Raw genomic sequence first — 25,319 nt, 5'->3', positions numbered from 1 at the left:
GAATCCTGCTCTACAGCAATGCAGCTGCCACCATGTAGCACATAGCAGAAATATCTGGGTTTGAAGGCAAGGAAGGGGCAGAAAAGACACTTGCCTTTATTTCCTTGACCTGGTTTTAATGTGAAATATGGTCTGGCCAAAACTTTCCCCCTATGGTAGACAATTCCTCCATTTGTAATTCAGAATACAGACCCCTAGAAGCTTCTAGCAAGCCGTTCAAGTTGCTGAGCTCTTACTTTCAGACTATGACACAGTCATCCCCTTAGTTAACTGAAGCAGATTGAAGTTGGAAGTTATCTAAAAGAGCAGTTATAAAAGCTCTCGCTGTAGAGACTGAACTTGTATGAATACTAATTTTGCTGTACTGCCCCTTTTTAAGGAGATGCTCGGAGAGTCTTGCAGTTCACCCCAACAGAAATCCAAACTCAACAAGAATTCATGTTGAGTAAGTTCTGTACAAGCTGCTAGCCTGCAGCCATGCAACCTAATCTTTTAGGAACCAATGTCTAGTAATGGATAAAGTGTTGCTGCCCTGCATGATAAAATAGAGCCTCAGAGTGACCTCTTAGTCAGTTCTTTCATTTTTCCCTGTACTAATTCAAAAATAGTTCCATAAGCCAGTTTAATAATATTGTAAGAAGAGCCCTATTGGAAGGCTGGCAATTTTGCTTTTCTAGAGAGAAATATTCTTTGAATTATGGACTTTTCTTTATCTGGATACTTCTGTATCACCTATCTAGTATTTGAGCACCTTGCACAATCTAACCAAGTTAGACTGGAAGATGTAAGTCCTTCAACCCCCAGAACGAGGTTTTCCCTGTTCTTGCAAGTTCATGTTAGTCTTTAGATCAGGAGCCAGATCAAGCTCAGGGCTATTTACCCAAAAGTCCTTTCTTTTTCTGGTGGTCCCAGTTTGAACCAGGGTATATGAACCTCAGAAAGTGGTACCTTTCCGGAGGTGTTATAACCTGAGTGATTTGCCTTCATCATCCCCTACTGGTTTCCTTCCTGGAGGAGCTGTGGTAACGCTTTCCCCCATAGAGTGAATGCAGTCCCTGGCCCACAATGATATATAAATCATTCATTCACTTAAATACAGTATGATCTCCCAAAGATATTGCAGGATGTTTCACTATCTGTCACATCCTCTTCCCACCCATTTGTATCCACTTTCTCTAAGCCCTGAGAGAGAGAGAATGAGAGAGAATCATGCTTAAACCATGTGATACACTGCTTCTGCTCAAGCCTGGAGGCACCAAGTGCTTTCTTTATGGCTCAGCTGACTCCTATGTCTCTGGGAACAGTCTGTTCAGCTTCCTCTAACCCAGAAATACTTCAGGGAGGGGCTCAGATTTCTAGAGGAATTGCTGTCAGTTTATCATCTTAGTCTACTGCATCTTAGACGGCAGTACAGTAACAGTCTTCCAAATGCGGTAAGGCTCTATTAGAAGGCTCTGTTTCTCTCCATAACATTCTTTAGATGGAAAAATTTGAGTCTTCCATCTAAAGTTTGGGAGAGGATGGTCTAATGTCTAGACCAATGACTGGGTAAAAAGTCAGACCAATGACTGAGATCTTGGCTCTGTTACTGATTTTGCCACCTGGTTACTGTTACCTTGGGCAACTCACTTCGCCACTGTGCCTTGCTCCTGATTTGTAAAGTAGGGGTAATACTTGTGACAGATATGACAAACACAGGCATGTCTTGAGACTACCATGTTTAACGTTCGTATTCTTATCTGTTTATTTGAGCCAGCCCTTGAAATCATGAAAATCTTCAGACTATTATTTTGTGATGGGCCACAAAATGTTCAGACCTTTGTATCAATAAGCATTATATGTATTTGTGTTTCTGGCTTGCTAAGTGGATTCCCTGTAGAATCTAGAATCACTAAGAAGTGATTAATATGCAAAATCCCAAGGTTGGCTATGCAGATACCCAGCCTTTGAAGCCTTACCCAAGGTGGAAAGGGGGACAGTAAGTGGTTTTACCTGTTTCAGGAGGCTTGGGAACAAAGAGCGTTTTTTGGTAGAAAGACCAAGTATGAACTGACTGAAAGGGAACTTCTTGAGCTACAAACTGGCGTGATATGATAACCAAAAGAAGCCAAGCCTTGGAGAAGGATTTGAAAGGCTTTGAAACCCATCAGGGACTCCCATGAGGGCTGATGGGGTCCTGCTGTTAAGCTTAAGTACACGTTTAGATCTTTTTATTGTTTTATGATTTCTTTGTATGTTTTTGTCCTTAAATAAAGATGCTTGCTTCAAACGTTTTGCACAGGAAAAATGTTTGGGAAAAAATATCTCTTCCCTGGGCTGCTTCTGCTCACCCCGTCAAACTGCTCACATCCTGGATGGGTCTAAAACAGTGGTTCGCAAACTTAATTGCACCGTGCCCCCCCTTCTGACAAGAAAACTTACTACATGATCCCAGGATGGGGGACCGAATCCCAAGCCCACCCGAGCCCCGCTGCTCCAGGGGGAAGGGGAAAAGCTGAAGCCCAGGGGCTTTGGCCCTGGTTGATGGGACTCGGGCTTTGGCTTCAGCCTAGGCCCCAGTAAGTCTAACACCAGCCGTGGCGACCCCATTAAAATGTTTGAGAACCCCTGGTCTAGAACAATGAGGGGAAAAATAGAGACTTCTGGTGGGATTCACAAAGGTACTTAAGTGCCTAAGTCCTGTTTTTAGGCAACATTGAGATCCACCAAACTCCCACTTGGCTGCCACCTAACCCTGTAGGTGCCTAAACTTCCTCAGTGCCTAAATTATTGCAGTAAAAATTCTCTAGGAACATGTTTCTTTCTCTGGGCATGCAGACTGCTGCCTCATTCTAGGCATTTGGGTGCCTCTCTGTTGCCTAAGACCCCATGCAATACATGAATCACGGGAAGATAGGTGCTCCTCCACATAACACAAGTGTGGGGCCCAATCAAGTTGGCATAGTCAGAGGCCTCGTAGCTCCACACAAAACGGGCAGGAGGAAGAACTCCCTTATAACCTTCAGCCCAGTGGTTAGGGTACTCACCCAGAGGGTGGGAGACCATGGTTCAAGTCTCCCCTCTGTCTGATAAGAAGAGAATTTCGGTCAGGATCTGCTGCCTCTCAGCAGAGTGTTCTAAACTCTGGGATATGGATATTCTGATGTGGATCTCCCTTAATCTCTCCTCTTGAAGTTGTTCCATTCTCTAACCTGGAGTAGGGAAGTAGTAGAGTAGACCTCCCTATTCTGCTACTGGTTTCCATCTAGAAAACCACAGAAGGTGTGTTGTATTGAAAGCCAGGAGGAGCAGCAATCACCCTACTCAGCGTTTTCAGCACTCAACAAGGGATGAGGGAAGGAGCAGCTGGGAGTGGGCTGGGACTGTTGTTGAGACAGAGCAAATGCTCCTTCTCAGTTCTGTGGTGCAGAACACAGGAAATACTCTTAGAGTTGCACAAAACAGATTTAAAAATTATATTAAAGCTAATGTTAACCTGTGTACTACATACATTTTTTATTTTTTTTTATTAAACAAAACAGTGTGTGCATCTGGGTATAGTGCTTAGATTATCCACAATACAAAGTTTGTTTTAAAAAATCATGAGATGCATATCTAATATAACTCTATCACCAATGTGAGTAAATTCCGCTCCTTAGGTGGGGCTGGAATAGTTTAAGTCAGTCTTGTGCAGGTGGATTCTGAGAGTATTTCTCTCTCTTAAGGGGAGACTTGAGGAAAAAACATCTTGTAGCTCCTGGCTAGTACATTCGCTTTTCTATCTTGCCCTAAAGATGCAAGAAGTTTGGTCCACTGGAATAGATTTGAGCCCAGATCACTCTCTGCAAAGTGCACAGTGTACTACTGGTTGTGAAATAGATGCTTATTAATGATCCCCAGAAGGCTACCAGTATGTGAGGGGGGGAAATGGTTCCCAGAAGGCTACATGTATGTGAGGAAACACTTCGCTGTCTGTTGGAGACAAGTTGTCCAAGAGAAAAGGAATGAAATAGAACAATAGAAAATGTAGACAGAATACCCAGAAATCCTTCTGGACAGTGAGATCTGTTAGGCATCCCTGGAGACATTAAAAACTGGGCAGATGAAAATCTTGTGGAACAAACCACAAGGCACAACTGTGCTCCATGTGATGTGGAGAAACATGGCGTTATGGCTTCTCCATCTCTAAAAGCTCTGCCAACCACAAGTTGGCTGATTAAAAGGACCATGTCCATCTCCTATACCAAGAAATTTAATCAAACAGCATAGTCTCCCAAAGCCTTTCAGAAGAGCCGAGTTTGTGTTTGTCTGCATAACATGTTTCTACTGCAACTGTCTTGCCAAGTTAGTATACTGCTTTTGTGTGGTGGGGGAGGGGGAGTGTGGGGAGCTGCAGTCAAGTACACAGCCTCTCCAGTGACTTGGTGCTTCTGTTCTACTCCGTGAATGCTCAGCTTCTGAGAAGCAGACTGGAGATGGTACAGCTCACCGCATGTCCCCGGGCTGGCTGAGTGCTGCTGTAGCAGCTTGCCATCTTGTGGTGCAGGAACTAATGAGGTGGAAGTGAGTTGCTGCAGGGTGGGGTTTGGTGTGGGGATGAAGAAGTGAGGTGCTTTACTCTCTGCCCTACCAAGACTTGGGTGTCTTATCCTTTGTATGTTTCTTTAGGATGCCGGACGGGGGAGGCAAAACTGACTAAAGGATTTAACCTGGCTGCACGATTCATTATTCACACCGTGGGACCCAAATACAAGAGCAGATATCGCACAGCAGCCGAGAGCTCCCTGTATAGCTGCTACCGCAATGTCCTACAGCTTGCAAAGTAAGCACATGGCAATTTGGGCCAGGCTCTGTTACTCATAATACATGCTGCTTCTGGGTTACCTGATGTGGGCAGAGTCCAGGTGGGTATGAACGCCCATCAACAATCTCAGACCTGGACAGAGTCTGGGACCACTCTGCTCCCTCACTTATTCGCTCCGGGAGCGTGAGTTGTCATTTTGAAGGGAGAATACGCAAGCATAATTGACTTTGTTGTATCAGATAATCAGGCAATATATCACAGCCTGGCCAAGATGATACTGATTGCCCAGGGGAAAGGCAGATTTCTCTTCCCACTCCACCTTCCAAATAGTGCAGAAGGCCAGGAACATAATGCTCTATGTTTGGAGACGGGAAGATCCATTCTGACTCCTGTGGTGAACAGCTGATCCCCTGAAGTCTGAGATGCAAGTATGCCTGTCTTAGCTAGTATGCTACGCATGATGGCATTACCAATTATATAATTCAGTCCAATATGTGCCTCTAAGCCTCCTGTAGTGATAAGTGATTACAATGTGAAGAAGCACTTCCTTTTTATGGTGTTACTTATACCTTGCAGAAAATCCTATAAAATCTTCACGCTGTGAATCAGGGTGTTTCTAAATCCACAGATGATTAGTTTATGGCTTTTACCTTTTTTTATCAATGGAGCTTTGTGGTTTCTCGGGAGAGGGGGAAAACAACTTTTCTAGATATTTGAAGATCTGTTTGTTACAGTGCAATGATAGTTGCTTCATAGTCAAGTTTACACCTGAGTTTCTATAATAAGGCCACTTTTTTCCAGAATCCCCCAATCTTCTCAAATCTATAGTTTTATGTGCCTTAAAACTGGTAGCTAGGTCTGGGCCTGAGGAGAATTTTCCTGCAAACTTTGAAGTGATTTGGACAAGAGGTTTCTGAGTTATGACACCCTGAAAATAGAGTTCATGAAAGACTTAATTTTTCTATTACTGGGGTGAGGGATGGATTTTGGTATTAAGTAGCAAAGCAGGAAAACAACAAAACTTAGTTTGCTAGATGGCGTTAGGTGGCAGTCACCTTTCGAAAGTAACTAACTTTGGACTTTGTAAAGTTGGCAGTCACCAGCTTTGATCTTGGTATAGCATATTAAACAGTTGTTGGAGACCTGCACTTTTCACTTCTTAAAAAAAGGTCTTTGAGCTTGCGCTTGCTACAGGGAAAGGGCTGGCAATGTAGTTGATCACTAAGAGCACTTGTCAGTGCAAAAATAACAATTATTATTCCACCAAGAGGGCAGTGTGGAGGACCCAAGAAGCTTCCTAAGATTTGTCATGGATTCTAGCCTCCAGCAGACCTAACAGGCCCCACAGGAAAGAGGGAATGCTCTCGTGGTTTCCTTCCCTCTGTTTTCACCAGCCCTCTCTTGTTTCCTCTGATTTGCAGCAGTGGAAATCTTTTTTGGCAAACAGGAAACTAGTTAAGTGGATAAGACATGGAAAAACTAGTGCCAGCCTGCCAGCACTCCAAAGAACCCATTCCCTGCGTCTCCTCTTCTGTTCCTGGAAGAGCCCACCTGCAGACAGCAGTTTTCCAGTGGACTGGGTGGGGGAGCGGCTTATCGGGAGCTTGGTTTGAGATATTAGGAAGTGGTCCAAGTGGGAAGGGATGTTCAGGAACAAATCTGGAGAAAGTTGGGGGCAAGTAGTGTTTCTCTGCCTTCTCCACCTAGTGAACTCCTGTGGCTCATAAGCTGGGAATCCCTCTGCTGCAAACCAAAAGATGTTCCTCAAGTAGAGAGGAGGGATGTGCTAGTGCTTATCCTGCCCACTGAGCTGCTTCTTGCCTCCCCCATACCTCCTGCCAATAGCTCACTCCCATATGAGGTTCTGTTTTCATACCTGGGTTTCTTTTCTCCTCTTGACTTCAGGGAGCAGGCAATGTCTTCTGTGGGATTCTGTGTCATAAACTCTGTGAAAAGAGGCTACCCTTTGGAGGATGCAACCCACATAGCACTGCGTAAGTAGGTCTTGGAAGTTTGTTGCATCCTAACGCTACACCAGCTGGAGCCCATGTTGTGCACATTAGACTTAAATAACAGCACGGTGTTGGAGCATTTGGGGTTGGGGTGTTAAGCAGCAGGATGTTAAGGCAGTAGTGGGGCCTTCCATTGGGTCAAAGTCAGTAGAGATGTATATTCAGGTGTAGACCTAGCAAATGCCTAGGTGTTTCAGTCAGCATTGTTTTGCCAGGAGCCTGCATTTCTACCAGAGGTAAAACGCCCAGTGTTTGAAAATCTTCCTGTTTTAGCTGTATGTACCCAACAGATGGCTTGTGAATGGAGAAGAGCCTTCAAGGTGAAAAGGGGAGCTGGGAGAGACTTACGAAGGGAAGGTGGCCTTATGACTGACGGTGCTGTTCAACCACAGCAGTATTGGCCCCTGTGAGATTTTGCTGTGGTTTAACCCATTTACATGAAAATTTCACTGCAGGAAATGTTTGGAAATGCATCCTCTTTTTCTCCAAACTGCTGCTATTGCTTGAAAAGTCCTTCACTGATTTAATGTGTTTGGATTTTGTTCTCTAAACTGGTAACACCCCTTCCTTGCTGCTCTCAGTCTCTGCACATCCATACAATCCAATAATGTTCTGTGAAGTGCTGGCCTTTAGTTTCTTCCTGTCCAAATGACTAACAGATGAGAGCTGACAAGATCACAGCCTAAGAGCCCCATCTGCACCACGAGGACATCCCAATCTGGGGAACTGGTTACAAAACAGTTTTCCCCTGTTAGTGTTGATGGGAACTTGACCACATCTTGGGATAGCCCAAGAAAGCAGGAGAGAGGAAATACAGTAACTCCTCACTTAACGTTGTAGTTATGTTCCTGAAAAATGTGACTATAAGTGGAATGATGTTAAGCAAATCCAATTTCCCCATAAGAATTAATGTAAATAGGGGCAGGTCAGGTTCCAGGGAAATTTTTTTCACCCCACACACACACACACACACACACACACACACACACACACACACACTATAAGTTTTAAACAAACAATTTAATACTGTACACAGCGATGAGGATTGTGAAGCTTGGTTGAGGTGGTGAAGTCAGAGGGTAGGCCATTTCCCAGAGAATGCCGTACTCTAAATGATGACCTAGCACTTGGCTGAGCCCTCAGGGGTTAACCCATTGTTAATGTAGCTTCACACTCTACAAGGCAGCACAAATGGAGGGAGGGGAGACAGCATGGCAGACAGAGACACACCCTTGTGCCCCTTTAAGTATGGTGACCCCACTCTTAGGTAAACTATCTTAAGTAGATCAGCAAGTTGAGATAGCAGCTGCTGCTAGGAAGCTCCCTCCATCCGGAGCCCTGTCGTGTGTCCCTCCATGGAGATGGGGTATGTGAGGGGGACACCCTGACATTAGCCCCCTTCACTCCTTTCTCCCCCTCCCCCCCAGCAAGCAGGAGGCTTGCGGGAGCAGCTCCAAGGCAGTGGGGGGAGGGACAGCTGAACTGCCTGCAATATTGATAGCCTGCTGGGCGGCTGCCGCACAGGGAACTTAGGGAAGCGGAGAGCTGATGCGGGGGAGGGGGGCGGTTGGCAGCGGTCTGCTGGTCCACCCTGGTTCCAAGCCCCCACCAGCTCGCTGCAACGGGCTGCTCTTTCTGCAAGCAGTGGACAAAGCAGGCGGCTGCCAAAGAACCTTATAAGGGAGCATTGCGCAACTTTAAATGAGCATGTTTCCTAATTGATCAGCAACTTAACAACGACTTAATCGGGACGACTTTACGTGAGGTGTTACTGTACTATAAAATCTGCAAATCACAAGAGAATCACTTCTAATTTAAAATGCTTTTTGGAGTTTCCTCCAAGGTATTGGCAGCACTTTACATCTGCAGCAGGCCAGCAGGGGTGCACAATTAGATGCTACAATGAAAGGCTCCTCAGAGTGAGTGACAAATGTCACCATAAGTCTCTCTTCTCCAGTGCATCAGAAAATCCTTGGGATTTCTTATTTCTAAATTCATTGCCCTTTGTGGTGGTGTCTTGGTTTGTTTGTGAGGCTTTGTGCTGATGAATCGGCTTTGGAGCAGCCTCTACTACTAAAGATTAGCTTGTGTGCAGTTTGGGGTTGCTTGAGGTGCCTGGCTTTCCTGGAAACTTGCAGTGCATGTTGACTTGTTCTGGGACTTTCGCTCAACATATGTTAGTAACCTTTTCTGGAAGTAGTTCTGAGAATGGAGCTTGGCTCATAAGGGAATGGATTGAGTTGGCCTTGTGGGTCTCTGGGAACATGTTTCACATCTCTGCCACTCCTTTTCTCAGGAAATTTGCCAGGCTCCTCTACAGTTTACAGGCAATGTGCCCACAGGTTCAGTTGCTGACACCATGTGATTGTTGTCCTACTATTAGAGCCAATGTTTTTGTTTCTCATACCCATTTCCAGTTTACTGTAAAGGGAAGCTTCCATGGAGAGAAGATCCTTTGCCCTGTGTTGAGTGCCCCATTGTGCACTGCCCAATACCTAGAAAGTAACAAGCTCCCAGCCCCAAGAGACTTGCATTCTAAATGAGAGAAAATACAGTTGTCATCAGGTGAGGGTCTGTTATCAAAATGATAAGATGTTGGCTTTTTTGCACCTTGATTAACATTGATGGGTCTTGCAGATGTGTGTAGAGAAGGATTTGGTTGGAGAGAGTGTGGTCATTCAGCATTTAGAGAGGAGATTGTTCCCAGCAAGAGTGGCAGAACGGAAGATCCAAAGATGAATGGAACAAGGATACTATCCAAAAGATGTGGAGAGGAGGGAGGCTTAACCAGAACAAAGGATGTGGGAGAGGGAGTAGAGAAAACTGGGAGCAGAATTTTAAGCAGGAGCAAAATTTGTGCAGAACCTTGAAGGTAAATTCCAGAAGCATGAATTTAGATGAACACTGTACCAGTGACGGGATTTGAATATGAGTGTGACATGGTCAGAGGGTTGTAGTAGAAGACTTTCAGTGGATTGTTTGAAGGAAGGAGGTGAGAAGCCAGACGTTTTTGTCTGAGCTACTGCAGTCACTGCATGAACAAGTGGGCTGAGAGAAAAGGACAGCTTTTGAGAGATCCCATGAGGGAAGAAATGACCGTGTCAACAGTGTGTAGGCTAATATAATTCTGGTGTGTATTAAAGGAGTGTCGTATGTAAGACACAGGAGGTTATTGTCCCACTCTACTCAGCCCTGGTGAGGCCTCAGTTGGAGTGCTGTATTCACCTCTGGACACCATGCTTCAGAGAAGATGTGGACAAGCTGGAGACAGTCCCGAAGAGAACAACAAAAATGATAAAAGGATTAGAAAACCTGACCTATGAGGAAAGGTTAAAAAACTGGGCATGTTTAGTTTTGAGAAGAAAATACTGAGGGGGATCCTGATAAGAGTCTTCGGATATGTTCAGGCTGTTATAAAGAAACTGTGATCAGCTGCTCTCCATGTCCACTGACGATAGGACAAAAAGGAATAGTCTTAGGCTATGTCTACACTATTCAACTTTTAGCTGTGTCGCTAAAAGTCGCGCAGCGTAGCCGCTGTTTGTCAGCTCTCCTGCGGACAAAACTTCCATCCCCAATGAGCGGCGTTAGCTTTGTCCGCGGGAGCGTGCTCCTGGCAACAAAGTGCTGTTCACACCAGCACTTGTCATTGGCAAAACTTTTGTCTTTCGGGGGGTGGGGGACGGATTTAACACCTCTGAAAGACAAAAGTTTTGTCATTCAGTTGCTAGTGGAGACATAGTCTTAATCTGCAGCAAGGGAGATTTATGTTAAGTATTAGGAAAATCTTTCTAACTATAAGGATAGTTCAGCTCTGGAATAGGCTTCCAAGGGATGTGGTGGAATGCCCATCACTGGAGGTTTTTAAAAACAGTTTGGACAAAACTGTCCAGAATGGTATAGGTTTACGTGGTCCTGCCTCGGCATGAGGGGCTGGACTTGATGACTTTGCGAGATCCTTCCCCACCCTACCTTTCTATGATTCTATCACTATGGATATTCTTAATATCTAGCAAGCTGTCTTTTTGTGTGTGCCCACTCCACTGTGTGTAGTGCTCTTAGCTACCTATTAGGTTCCTGTCTGTGGGGTGGGGGCCTTCCCCCACTTGCAGAAGGAGGGAAGCATCTTTCGTATTTGCCTATAGCTGGTGAGTGTCCCTGATCGTAGCTGAGACTGTAAATCTGTCTCCCTGTTTGCTCAATGTATTTAATTCTCTTGCTTACAGGAACAGTCAGAAGGTTCCTGGAGATTCATGGGGAAACCCTGGAGAAGGTGGTGTTTGCAGTCTCTGAGCTTGAACAGGTATTTCTCACAATTGTTCATCCTGCCAAAGTTCTTAGGTATGCTCTAATTCTTAGGGCATTGTAGACTCCTGTTCCGTATGTTGTACTGTGAAGCTGAAGACCAGTTTCCCCATCCTCAAGTTTTTATATCTCTCTCTCATCATGACTGTTAGTTCCTCTGCATCCCCTTTCAGCCTCCTCCCAGGTGTTTCACCAGAAGCACCTTTCCCAGTTCCTTCCTGCTCACATTCTCATTGCTAGCTGCAGATGCACTTCAAGCCACCCCACTTGTCACAAGTTCCCAACCCACCACTTGGGCACCGGCATGAGGGACTTGGGTTAGATGGGATACTTATGCAAGGTGGTTTTCGGATGTAAGAAGGCAGAGTAAGTCACTACATTCAAAATTCCCACCTTATTTCCCTCCTGCTAAAAATCCTCCCTGCTCCCCAGATTAGCATCCCCACAGATCCTCCCACAAACACCTAGAAAACTGATGTTTCAGACATTTCTGATCTCTAGTCTCTGATCCCAGCTTGACTCTGACCCTGACTCCTGGGGAAATTAGCTAACCATTGTTCTGTTTACAAGACAAAAAGCCTTTGGCAGTTTGAGTATTGACATTCTTCCATGTCTTCTCACTGTATCTGTGTAGAGCGCCTCCTACTAATATGCGCATAACACAGCGAATCCAGTCAGTGTTCTTGGCACTGGGATCTGGAATATATCTTGTACTATCTTAAGAACAATCTGGTCTTTTCAATGGAAAGACTTTCTCCAAGTTCAACTGTTAATCAGTAAGGAAAAAACAGTGTGTCCCTTCCCTCATATTTCTCTATCGGAGATCATTCTCTACCCTTGCTTGGCCCTGGGGTGGCCAAAACATAGCCTGCAAATGCTCTCTTCTTTAAAAGAGGTACAGTCTACAGAAATGACAGATCATGATGTGCAGTGCTTCAGCTTGATCCAAGCAGCCTTTGTTAGGATCTGTCATCCTTGTGGACTTTTTTTTTTTTATTTCAAGAAAAGGGGTGGCTGCAATCTACCCCAGTTGATGTAACTTAAAGGCAGCCCCCTCTCTAGGTCAGTTGCCAATGTGGCATGGGATTGGACAATATTTGATTGCCCCTGCAAACAAGTCTCAACACTTAGGGTTTCAGGGTTCCTACCTTCCAATCAAGTTAATGTTTGCTGGCTTAGATTTGCCCGAGGTGAATCTTATTTTATCTCCTTACCAAGCTTCTTATCTCCTGAGACCCCGCTATATTTCTGTTTCCTCTGTTTTGCTTTCACCTGTGGAAATACAGACATAAATAACAATAATAACTTAAAGGAAAGAATCAAACTAAACATGAAGCTTTGGCTAAGCATCAGAGGATTATAAAGGTATAGCAATCTAGAAGTATGTGAAGGGAGTTAAATAGAGAAGGAGGAAGATTTCTTTAGGAAGGTATCACTAGAAATAATGAATTGAGAGGGAAAGTGTATGCTGATAATATCAGAAAAGATATACTGAAGGGGTGACCTGCAGTGATGGTATTGTCTCACAGGAGGGAAGTCCATTTCTCCAGATGCTAGTCTAGATACAACTTTAATGAAATATACTCCAGGCACAAGACTGCCCTGACATAAGAACTGGAGATAATGCTGCCCGCTTCGTGTTTACAATGCCACTTGAAAGTGAGAACAGGCATTCTCATGGCACTGTTGTAGACGGCGTTGCAAGATATGTATGTGCCATATATGCTAAAGATTCATATGTCTATTCATGCTTCAACCACCATTCCAGAGGACATGCATCCATGCTGATGATGGGTTCTGCTCAATAACGATCCAAAGCAGTGCAGACCGATGCATGTTCACTTTAATTATCTGAGTCAGATGCCACCAGCAGAAGGCTGATTTTTTTTTTTTTTTTTTTGGTGGTTCGAATTCTGTAGTTTCCACTTCAGAGTGTTGCTCTTATAAGACTTCTGAAAGCATGCTCCACACGTCATCCCTCCCAGATTTTGGAAGGCACTTCAGATTCTTAAACCTTGGGTTGAATGCTGTAGCTATCTTTAATAATCTCACATTGGTACCTTCTTTGCATTTTGTCAAATCTGCAGTGAAAGTGTTTTTAAAATGAACAACATGTGCTGGGTCATCATCCAAGACTGCTATTACAAGCAGGGATTTGGAGCAATCAAATTTTGAATTGCTCCAGTCCAGCTCCACTCCGGCACCAATAGTGACTTCTCCAGCTCTGCTCCAACTCCGCTTGGCGCTCCAACTCAAATTAATTTTTAACTAAATAAAAAAGTGCATACTGTAATTTTGAAAAAACATTATTTTTATTCAGACTTTTAAAACTATTTAAATGTCATCCACAATAATACAAACTAGAATCATTCATAATTCATTCTGTAAAAAGTTATTGCAGCAATTAAGTTGTCTTTCATAGCCTGCCGCACTGCCTACACTAGCTTGAGTTGTTGGCATGCTCAAAGCAATTCTAAAGGGAGCCTGAATGTGGTGTGGGTAGCTGTGAATGGTCTCAAAAACACTTAACTTTTAGCCTACCAATAGACTCCATTGCCTCACAATCTTCCCGAAAGTTTTTCTCGAATAATGCTTCATTACAATTTTGAATCGCAGAAATTCCCCTGCGTCTTTCTTATTTATCCAATTCCTTTTCAAAGGCATCCTCTTCTGAAGAATTGGTGCTTGAATTATCTCCATTTCCCTGTGATGGTTTAAGACGTCTCAGGGATGGACGCTCAAACAAGTTCAGAGTGGAGACAGAAGTTTGAGAACACCCTGCTATTTCTGAAGGATGTGAACTTTCCGAAACTGTAAATTCGATTGTTGATGACTCCTTTTGATGTGTTTAGTTTTCTTCAACCTCTTTCGCCGAGTTCAAATGTAGCAATCGATTTTGTTTTAGTTGTCGAGCACTATCAAGGAGCCCTTCCTTTTCCTTTGGTATTTCCCTTGAGGTAAGAAGAATCTGATACCGTGGGTCAACATAAACTCAAAGAGCTTCTCTTCACATTTCTGCATGGAGGATAGAATTCCTTCTGCAATTTGTCCACCATTTTCTTGCAAGAATTTTGACAGTTTTCGCCATTCCTTCATTAAAACTCCCGGGGTTACATCGACAGCTTGAAGATTCACAGTTGTTTCGTTTGGCTTTGCCAAGAGGTCTCACAGGTTCTTCACTTCGTCCCATTCAGCTTTTGTTAACTTGAATTCTCTTGTTCCAGCAGCAGCCACTTGTTCACAGTAAGATTGAAAAACGAGAAGCCGATCAGTCATGGCAAATGTTGAACCCCAGAGAGTCACAGTATCCAATGATTGAGTTACCCCATGTAGATCGAGCAGAACACTTCAAATACTTGGGGTTCGTAGTTTGACAATGACTTGTCGAATTTTTGCCAGTAATTTCTTCACATGTTCTTTGTTCAGTCCATCCCAGATTGCCAACTGAAGAGTGTAGCCGCATAGTTTTTAGGATGGTTACATTTTACATGCCGCCAAAGGTTGAAACTTTTCACGGCACTTGCTTCATTTGTCTTGAAGCTACATGGTTTGATCTCGCCATTCACTTCTTTTTCCACCTTGCACATTGCCAATTTCTTCTTTGCTTTTCCCAAAAGCCCCAATTTGGGCTTTTCAAATTCAAAAGTAAAGACATCGTGTTGATCCTTTTCTGTATATCGGCTATCAATCATGGAGGGCAGATTTGATTTATTTTTTGTTGTTGAAGCCATGGCCAAATCTTCTTGTGCTGCTACTGCATCCAAACGTTTCTTGTTATGATCTTTGGAAAGCAATGAACAAAAGCATTACATTTTTTTTTAATAATGTGATATCTTAACCACTTAAGGTACTTTGAATTTATTTGGATTTTCTGGACAAAAATGATCACATTTTCTTTTTTCAAAAAATTATTATTAAAGTATATTTTAATATTTTAACATGTTACTTTATTAAAACTGCAAGAAAAGTATTAATATTAATAAATAATAACCAAAAATTATTAACTCATTATGTAACCTAATATTACCTCTCGTAGCCGGGGCAGTCGACGACAAGCCTTTCTTGAAATATGAAATAAAAATGACCAACCGCCCATTCAGGATGCCTATAGTTTAAATAGAAAAGGAGGACTTGTGGCACCTTAGAGACTAACCAATTTATTTGAGCATAAGCTTTTGTGAGCTACAGCTCACTTCATCGGATGCATTCAGTGGAAAATCACTTCATCGGACGCATTCAGTGGAAAATACTGTATTTTCCACTGAATGCGTCCAATGAAGTGAGCTGTAGCTCACAAAAGCTTATGCTCAAATAAATGGGTTAGTCTCTAAGGTGCCACAAGTACTCCTTTTCTTTTTGCGAATACAGACTAACACCGCTGCTACTCTGAAACCTATGGTTTAAATAATTTTGGATAATATAATATGGTAGCACATACTAACGCTAAGACACATAATTTCATTACTCTATGTTAAAGCATTTTTGAGATATTAATCAGAAATTAACTTTTCATCACTTCCTTGAAGGGACTGTCGCTCCCTTAGGAAGAATTTTATGACAAGCGTTCACAGAAACGTTTTTTCTTAAAATGACCTAAGGATTCACCCACAAAGTTGTGTTGGACATTTTCCAATCACTCTGGATATATCCCAAAAATCATTCCTAATTTATGCAAAAATGTTTACTGTATATTTATATGCCTGCTGCACGTGACTTTTTCAGTAAATTTAAAATTACAAACAACGCTACCAAAAGACCGTTGAACAGATGACATATAAAATAAGTCCGCCAGAGTGATACGGGAGCATGTACAAATGAACAAATGTACCAGTAACGGGAGCCCGTGTGAGAAATGAGCTTAAGTGGTTAATATCTCTTGCGATATCTTAATATATCCAGAAACAAAAACATTATTTTTTTTTGCAATATACCAGTTTGTGATTTCTTAAATGTTGCATCACACTTTTCCGTAATCGCAGCACTCAGCGCATGTCATTGATCAACCCTTACAAAAGAAGTATCAACACATGCATCTGATGAAGTGAGCTGTAGCTCACAAAAGCTTATGCTCAAATAAATTTGTTAGTCTCTAAGTTGCCACAAGTACTCCTTTTCTTTTTATCAACACATACTAATCTAACTGTCTGTCTAATCTACGCAAGTACGTACTCGCCTAACCTTGGCACAAGGATGGGAGCAGTCTACAGTGTTGCCGGATGTCTGATAATTATCTGATTCTTTAATAAAACATATCTCCAAAAAACTTCGTAATTTTGTATCTGCACATTAAATCTTGATTTTGGCCGAAGTGAGAATAACTGACATATTACGTAAAGTGGTAAAGTAGATGTTAATATCAATTGTTATACAATCTGAAACTTTTTGGCACCTTTAGGACTTCCTTGCTAAATATCATTCATTTTGGATTGAGAATGAAAAAAAAATGGAGCAGTCAATATTTTCTGTGCTCCGGCTCCGCTCCAGCTCCAGGCAAAAATCTGCAGCTCCACTGCTCTGCGCTCCAGCTCCTGGCTTCACTCCAAAGCCCTGATTACAAGGAAAATATGGCAGAATGCGGGTAAAACAGCAGGGGACATACAGTTCTCTCCCAAGGAGTTCAGTCACAAATTTAATTAACGCATTATTTTTTTAACAAGCGTCATCAGCATGGAAACATGTCCTCTGGAATGGTGGCCGAAGCATGAAGGGGCATATGCATATTTAGCATATCTAGCATGTAAATACCTTGCAATGCCGGCTACAAAAGTGCCATGCAAATGTCTCTTCTCACTTTCAGGTGACATTGTAAATAAGAAGAGGACAGCATTAGCTCTTGTAAATATAAACAAACCTGTTTGTGTTCAGCGATTGGCTGAACAAGGAGGAGGATTGAGTGGACTTGTAGGCTCTGAAGTTTTACATTTTGTTTTTGAGTGCAATTATGTAACAAAACAATCTACATTTGTAAGTTGTACTTTCACGACAAAGAGATTGCACTACAATACTTGTATGAGGTGAATTGAAAAATACTATTTCTTTTGTTTATCATTTTTGCAGTGCAAATATTTGTAATGAAAATCTATACTTTGATTTCACTTACAACACAGAATACAATATCTATTAAAATGTAAAAAATATCCAAAATATTTCATAAATTTCAATTGGTATTCTATCGTTTAACAGTGTGATTAATCACAATTTTTGGAGTTAATCAGATAAGTTAACTGCGATTAATAGACATTTAAAATATATTTAAAACCCCTGTAAAGCTGAGGCTGACTTCTTTTATCCTCTTGTTTTTGGCAAAAACTCAGTGGAAGAAAGGAAGAGTAATGCAACTGACTTGAAAGTACCTAGGAGAGCGATCCATTATCCTCCTGCCCCCTTTACAGAGTTACAGGTTTTTCTGTGGCTGTATAGAAAAGTAGTTTCTAGCTGTCTCTGAAGAATGGGGATGCCTGCAAGGCCTTCTCAAACTTTCTGTCATTTGTAGGCCACTTACCAGAAGCTGCTGCCTCTGTATTTTCCAAGGTCATTGGAAGAAGAATGTCATTCCTTACCGTGCCTTCCTGCAGATATTGGCAATTCAGAAGGGGAGCCAGTAGTACCAGAGCGACAGATCAGGATCAGTGAAAAACCAGGTGCTCCAGATGGTGAGTTATAATTCAACCTTGAAATATTGGCACAAAAGCCAAGGAAAACCAGGGAGCACGCACAGAGAATTATGAATCCCATATTTTAGATGAAAAAAGAAAAGGAGTACTTGTGGCACCTTAGAGACTAACCAATTTATTTGAGCAAATAAATGCTCAAATAAATTGGTTAGTCTCTAAGGTGCCACAAGTACTCCTTTTCTTTTTGCGAATACAGACTAACACGGCTGTTACTCTGAAACCTGTCATATTTTAGATGTAGTGTACCCAATGGAGAGAATCTTCAGAATGAGATTTTACCCTGCCTGTCCTGCTCAGGCAGCTGCCTGGATTCTACAGCAGTAACTTCTGCTCTCTCCCTTTGTATGTGGGAGGTGGTTGGAGGATGTGATGGAGAGACAGCTTTCCACCCTTTTCTGTGTGGTAGGAAGGGCCTGATGAACCTCGTGCAAAAAGAAACACAATCCTTGCAGGTCCTGTCTGGCTGAAACATACACAAGACATGGTTCCTGCCCCAAGGAATTTGGTTTAATTATGTTTGATACAGCACACAAAAAAAACAGTGCAGATAGAAGACAATGAGGAGGCTGTCCGTGAGGAAATGAGCATTGTGAAACAAAGTTGGTAGAGGCTCAGTGGAGGAAGCTCTTCATAAGGAGGGATTGGAAAGGACGGCAGCCTGGATGTCAGACGTGGGAGAGGAGGAAGAGGAGATGATGATGGGTGGAAGGCTTGTGAAGTTTGACAATGGTAAAGAAAAGTCAGGGACACAAATAGAGTTTGAGTTAGCAACAAGACAGCCTGATGGGGATGAGACATTGAATGGTGGGTAATGAGGTAGAGTTGACTCCCATTCCTGCTGCAGATGGTCGTGGACAGTCTATCAGATGTTCTCACTCAGTCTGATCACTCCGAGCCATGACAGCTCTCTGCATCTCACCCCAGGTTCTCTGTCCTTTTTGATGTGGCTCCTGAATGAGCAGCAAGAAACTGCTTTAGTGACCCAGATAAAGAAACTGTCTTTTTCTTCTGTCACTTTTTCCCTCAAGTCTCTGACTAGAGGCAAGTACTGGTCATTACTGCTCATCAGAGTCAGTCATGCACCACCAGCTGCTGGGGCAGGGAAATAGTTAGCCTCTCTCCCTCTGAAAGTTCCCTCGAGTCATATTCTGGAAACATGGGCCTAAGAGTGGGAAGTCTGCTCTAAGTACGTACCTTTTGAGAAAAAAATTGTTTGTTCCTTTCCGTCCCAGTCCTTCAGAGTCCTCCAAGTCCTGGGAATTCCTCTTCCCCTCTCAACATCACACTTTTTCTGTCCAAAGAATAGGATGTGGCTGTCTCTGGGTCTAACCAACTGTCTAAGCAACTATCTCCACCTCTGCTGACACAGGAGCAAAAGGATGAGCCAGAGGCCTATGCTCAGATTTTCCCTCCCACCCCGCCAATGCCCCTCATTCTGATGCATTGCACTAGTCTGAGATGACTGGGAAATCGGCTCTCCTAGTAATTAAAATGGATAGGGTCGGGGTTGAGGAGGGGCTGGAAACTTCAACAGTCTCTCTCCTGAAATCACCTAAGTTCAGGCATTTTTACCACCATCTCATGAAAGTCTGCTCTGATCAGGGTTAGGTGATCTGGTGGTAACATCCAAGCCCTGTCTATAATACAGCTTCCAGCATTATCGTAGGTGGAGCTGCACCTAGTGGTGAATTACAGATCTGTTTGGTTTTTGGTTTTTGGTTTTGGTTTTGTGTTGTGTTTGTGTTTGTGTTTGTTTGTTTTTTTTTGTCCCTTAGAGTAGACAGGGCCAAACCATTTGTTCCAAGGATGCATGTCTGCAGTCGCCATGGCATTCAGTTTATAGATTTATAGATGCTAAGCCCAGAAGGAGGCCGTTATCTAGGCTGACCTCTAGTTTAAGAGCTGGAGAAAATACTTTTAGCGTATACAAAGCAAATGTATTTTCAAGACACTTTATAAACATTGGAGTGACACTGGAAATAGTTCATTGTTATCACTCTACTGGTTGAGGCTAGGGGCAAGTGGGATTGATTTGCCCAAGGTTGCAGACTAAGTCGCTAACAGAGCTAAGATTAGGTTTCAGGAGTTCCTTGTTCTCAACTCCATACTAAGTTCAATAGAGGTCATTGGCCTACCAAATGGAACCACAGAAAATTTGTGCATCATAACATGGTGTCTTTTTTTTTTTTTTTTGTGTCGTGGCTACAGTCACCTTGTGACTTGGTTGTGTCTTTTTGATGCATTGTCATGATGAAACAGTCCCATGTTCATTATTGTGGTTCTCTTGTATGTAGTTTGAGCTCTGGCTTCCTTACAGCTTCCTCACCCATGCTTCCATTGCAGATAACTCGGATGAGGAGGGGCTGGAAGCAGATATTTCATTCATTGGTTCCCACGCATTTGCCCGCATGGAGGGAGATGTTGATAAGCAGAGGCGCCTCATTCTTCAGGGACAGTTGTCGGAGGCAGCACTGCAGAAACAGCATCAGAGAAAGTGAGAACACGTTGCCTGTTTCTCTATATGCATGTCTTAGCTAGGCCTGTGACTCTGGGAAAGATCCTTAATGACCTCTTTCCATGTCACACAAACTTGCAATCTGTTAGCAGGAAAGCATGGACAAGGCCTAGTTTCATTCTAGATCCCTGGAGTAGCCGAGGCCAGGGGTGGAAGCAGAGCAAAAGCCAGGCTGCAGTGGGGACACCCCACACTTTGGGGACCTCTGACCTAGACACATTGGAACAGTTGTACTGCCTGTTTACCACTAGATGGCACAGTTCCATCATAGCTTTCAGTAACTGAGCCTAGTCTGTCTTTCTAAAACAGGCACACCTGTTTCACAACTCATGCCCTTTTGAATCCTGGGCACCTAATAAACTCTTTTTCCTCCTATGCTTTTGAAGTTGAAGGAAAGAGAAAATTTTGAGCAAAGTAACCAACAACATAACTAGACAACAGTCAATATTCCTTTATTTTCAAACACTCCCCATTGAAGCACTTTGGAAGCAGCTTCCTTACTCAAAAGATTGCAATGTTGACCGTTCTATAACACTAAGTGTAGCAGATCCAGCTCCTCTGTTTTTTCCAGGCTGATCTTCATGCTTTCTAACACAGATGAAAGAGACAGACCACTCTGACCCAATGTGTGTGTTTGACTTTTTTAGTTACAATCGCTGGCTGTGTCAGGCAAGAGCTGAAGACCTGTCTGATGTTGCTTCTCTCAAAGCCTTGTATCAGACAGGTGAGTTCAAGATCCCAAAGGCTGTTTCTCATAGACTCACCAGTAGGAAATGGAATGGCTATTTTTACCTTTGTGTGAAGGAAGCCTCATGGGATGAAGCCTGAGCAAGTGTTTTAATCTAATGACAGATTAAAAAGTCTGTCCTACTTCAGTGCCAGGCAGACTACAGCCAAACAAGACCTGTGGCATATGGAAGCTAGAATGAGATGTGATGAACTGGGACCATAAGTAGAGCCCTACAAATCTGTGGATATCTGCGGACCATGTTTGCGGATTGGATGCAGATACAAATTTAGTATCCACACAGGCTCTAACCATAAGTAATTTGACATCCATCATAGAAAATCTGCATCTACAAATTCAAGTGGGTTCCTGAATGCAAAGATCTCTAAAGCCGAGCTCAAGAGCTGGCATCTGCTGTGTTTATTGGGGTATTAGTAATTGAGAGGGAAAATATGAGGGCTTAATATAAAAATATAAGGTGGGCAAAGAGCTAGTTGAAGTGGAGAAGGCAACAGGTTATGCTGAAATGAGAACTGTCAGTCTGGAGGGAAGTTACTAGTGAAGAGCCTCAAGGTTTATCTTGGGACCAATCTTCATTACTATTTTCATAGCGACCTTGTCAGAAAAGGTAGGAACGTGCTAACGAAGTTTGCTGATGACCATGTTGGAAGGCCTCATCAATGCAGAGGAGGGTTGGAGTATTATACAGGAAGAATTGGATGACCTTGAGGACCAGAGCAATAGAAATGGGGTGAAATTTAATACTACAAAGTGCAAGGTCATTCACTGAGGGACCAATAAGAATTTCTGCTATAAGCTGGGGGGCTCATCAGTTGGAAAAAACTGTAGAGGAGAAAGCCCTGGTGTATTAGTTGATCACAGGATGATTGAGCCACCAATATAATGCAGCCCTGAGAAGGGCAGGTATGATCCTAGGATATATCAGGTGAGGTATTTCCAGTAAAGAGAGAGAAGTATTGATGCCATTTGTACAAAGTATTGGTAAGACCTCATCTGGAATACTATGTACAATTCTGGTCACCTTATTTGAGAGGAATTCAGACTGGACCAAATGCAGAGAAGGGCTACTAGGGTGATCAGAGAAATGCAGAGGAGACTCAAAGACCTTGGCTTGCCTAGTGTAGCAGAACAAAAGCCAAGAAGGGGAACTGATTGCTCTGTATAAATACCTCAGTGGAAAAACACGAGAGGGAGGAGAGCTGTTTAAACTAATGTACATTATTGGCACATTAACAAATGGGTATAAGCTGGCCATGAATAAATTGGGACTGGAAGTTAGAAGGTTCCTGATCATCAGAGGAGCGAGTTCTGGAACAGTCTTCCAGTAGGAGTGGCGAGGTCAAACAACCTAACTGATTTTAAAATGGAACTTGATAAATCTGTAAACAGGATTATATGATGGGGTTGCCGTGATATCAGGGGGACTGGACTCTGACCCAGGAGGTCCCTTCCAGGCCAATATCCTGTTTTCCAGCTTTTTCATTCCAGTCACCATGCTCCTGGCCCTCTGTATTTGTTAGATGAGTGTCCTGGTTAGTGGTTACTAATTCTATGAGGGGATGGTGGGAGTGTGAGATAATCCCAGAATTCAGAGTTCCCAGTGCTACTAGGTGTTGATAGGTGGGTAAGGAACAAATTTAACGTAAGCAAGTAAAGCTCCAGTGGACTTGAACTGTGCTTAACCCAAGGGAAATAAGGTTTAGACCATCCAGTCTTGTGCAGTCCAATCCATCTTCCCATGCAAAGTTAGGGACAGTATGGTTTGCCTGGTTTCCATACCATGTCATAAATCTAGATCAATTAACCAAGAATCACAGATATGTCCACTTAATTACTATAGAGAAGGATTCCTCTTGTTCTGCCTTGAAAGCCTTCCTATATTGTACACTCCAAATCAGCTTCCCGGTAATGATCAGAGGGCAACAGCAGCAACAAACTGAGAAGAGGGAGTTGAGATGACAGGTTCAGTGAATGAATGTTATTTAGTATTTGGTAGTATTTGGTAGGGATGTGGCAGATGAAATATAATTATTACACTTGTCAAAGTACAGGAACATTCTTGCTAGAAGCATTATTAGAGGTTTTGAATCTGTACAGTCATTGGCTTAAGTCAATTATGCCTCACATACCAGATATTTAACCTGTAAAACTCCTTTAAAAGGTCAAATAACCTCCATCTATAGCTACAAAGAAGTGTACTCTTCTTACCAAAAAAAAAACCAGTCCTAGTAGCTACTGATTAAAGTAACTTTCTAGATTATTTTACAATGTGCTTATATTTACACACAGGCTAGATGGCATTTGATTCCCCCCACCCTACACTCTGGTTTTCTAACTCTTCTTCCCCATGTATATATAAACATCATGGAGAAAACTCCCATCAAAGAAATCTACAATGTATTCAGCTACTTGTTGGGGGGGGGGGGAGTGTATATTATACCTTTCAAGGAATTAATACCATGTTTCACATTGTAAACATACTATCTAAATTAAGCAACTGTAGCTAAGTCGCTCATGTCTGCGTCAATAAGAACTTAAATATATGAAGCCCCTTTATGCTAATGTGATTGCAGTCGTTTCAGGATGTGGTACCTGTTATAAGTTATATGTCCAGAACAACATACCCTTTTGGTAGTGATAAAGCTGAAAGTGGAGCCTTCTAAACAGTAGGGGCTATGTCAGTAAATCGCTGGAACGTCCAGGGTTATTGATTGCAGCCTCCCTCTTCAAGGAGTGCAACTCTGTATTAAAGACTACTATTTCCAGGTGCAAGGCATCCTTCTGTTTAGATCAAAATGAGTACTATGTAATGGGAGCAGTAGTCTCTGCACTCCATCTCCTATTAAGAATGCGAGTTAATGACATTGTAGAATGCTTGTAGTTAGCTGCCCCTGAGTTACAGGGTGAGTTTCAAAAACTCAGACTTCTTTATGAATGTTATTCAAAGATAAAAAGCTTGTGGTGCTCATTTTATTCTGTAGGTGTGGATAATTGTGGTCGCACAGTGATGGTGGTAGTTGGAAGGAATATTCCTGTAACTCTGATAGACATGGAAAAGGTAAAATCTTCATATAAAATTATAGAGCTGTGGCAGTGATTCTTTAGTTAAGGTTGAAAGGCAGTTTCTATTAAGTACAACTATCTCATACTGTACCCTCAGCACTAACTTTAGCAGGATATCTCTAGAGGGGTGTGTCTATGCAGAAATCTTCCTATACAGCAGATTATGTACAAACTGCTTGCATAGATACTTTAACATGAAAATATATCCTATCTAAAACTTTGCATATGAAGATTTTCTGGTAGAAACTTTTCTAGGGAAGTGACTAGATTCTCTTTAGGGAAGCATTGGCGCCTGGCATTGGCCACTGCTGGAAGACAGGATACTGGGCTAGATGGACCATTGGTCTGACCCGGTATGGCCGTTCTTTAGCAGTGTAGTGTAGGGCGCCCCACACACACACCCGCCCTTTCCTTCCCAAGAGATGTAAAGGTGCTTCTGTAGCTGGAGACTCTGAAGAAGTGAGGTGCAGTGAGCAAACTTGTTTCTTGCACATGTAAAATGCCAGGGATCCTGTTCCCCACACAAAGTATGTGGAGGTTAGGGGCATGGAGCAGAGTAAAGGTTGGTTGTAGAAATCACCAGACAATATTTTTGAACCAGTGTTTAAGACTTCAGTGTTGCATCATGTTTTTATAATTAAAATATAATATCAGCTTGTCTTAAGGCTTTTGGTCTGAATAATATTAGTGTTAGAAGGAAATCTGTTCGCACAGAATGGGACTGTGACAGATTTTTCTCCTGAAAATATAAATGTCTTCCTCAGGCACTCTTGTACTTCATCCATGTCATGGACCATATTGCAGTGAAGGAGTATGTCATAGTATACTTCCACACGCTCACTAGTGATTACAATCACCTGGACTCCGACTTCCTGAAGAAACTGTATGACGTCGTTGACATCAAGTGAGTGTTATGAGTAGGAAATGAAACCCTTCTCCTCTACTCCTCTCCCCAAAAAAGCCTTTAAGACAGACCCTTTATCCAGTTAGCTTCCATAGCTAAAGGATTACTGGGAAGAATTTCACAGGGGCCAATAGACCCAGGTGTCTAACAAAACCAGTAGAGATTAGGAAGAAAGGCCTGTTTCCTTTCCTGCTCTGAATCAAACCATTTAAACAAATTTCTAGGAATTTCTGTAATGCTTATTGTAACTTGTGAGTGCCTCAGTTCAACAGGAGATTCTAGTTCTTGCATGCTTGTGTAATATACTGGTCTCTG

At 42.7% G+C, this 25,319-nt stretch overlaps 1 protein-coding gene and 1 long non-coding RNA gene across 7 annotated transcripts in view; both read left to right on the top strand.

Annotated features, from left to right (window-relative positions):
• The window catches only part of GDAP2 (ganglioside induced differentiation associated protein 2), a 44,792-nt gene that overhangs the window by 6,782 nt on the left and 12,691 nt on the right, over positions 1 to 25,319 (top strand). For 4 of the 6 annotated variants that reach the window (XR_012154739.1, XM_073310237.1, XM_073310231.1 and 1 more), the window contains exons 4-11: positions 4,648 to 4,801; positions 6,689 to 6,777; positions 11,022 to 11,098; positions 17,594 to 17,753; positions 20,118 to 20,268; positions 20,937 to 21,013; positions 24,019 to 24,095; positions 24,865 to 25,004. Coding sequence is in view for 5 of the 6 variants with exons in the window: in XM_073310237.1 (XP_073166338.1) it covers positions 4,648 to 4,801; positions 6,689 to 6,777; positions 11,022 to 11,098; positions 17,594 to 17,753; positions 20,118 to 20,268; positions 20,937 to 21,013; positions 24,019 to 24,095; positions 24,865 to 25,004 (925 nt within the window). In the remaining variant the exon portion in view is untranslated. The remainder of the gene's footprint in view (positions 1 to 4,647; positions 4,802 to 6,688; positions 6,778 to 11,021; positions 11,099 to 17,593; positions 17,754 to 20,117; positions 20,269 to 20,936; positions 21,014 to 24,018; positions 24,096 to 24,864; positions 25,005 to 25,319) is intronic. The other 2 variants (XM_073310258.1, XM_073310250.1) reach the window with 2 other exon arrangements.
• On the top strand, positions 9 to 2,269 carry LOC140897545 (uncharacterized). Its single transcript, XR_012154741.1, has 2 exons — positions 9 to 445; positions 2,002 to 2,269. It is a non-coding gene; the product is annotated as an uncharacterized lncRNA (long non-coding RNA).

The sequence above is a fragment of the Lepidochelys kempii genome, chromosome 1, assembly GCF_965140265.1.
Source record: "Lepidochelys kempii isolate rLepKem1 chromosome 1, rLepKem1.hap2, whole genome shotgun sequence".
In the NCBI taxonomy this organism is placed as follows: domain Eukaryota; kingdom Metazoa; phylum Chordata; order Testudines; family Cheloniidae; genus Lepidochelys; species Lepidochelys kempii.
Note: the sequence above shows the minus strand (reverse complement) of the source record. Positions and strands in the feature narration are given on the sequence as shown.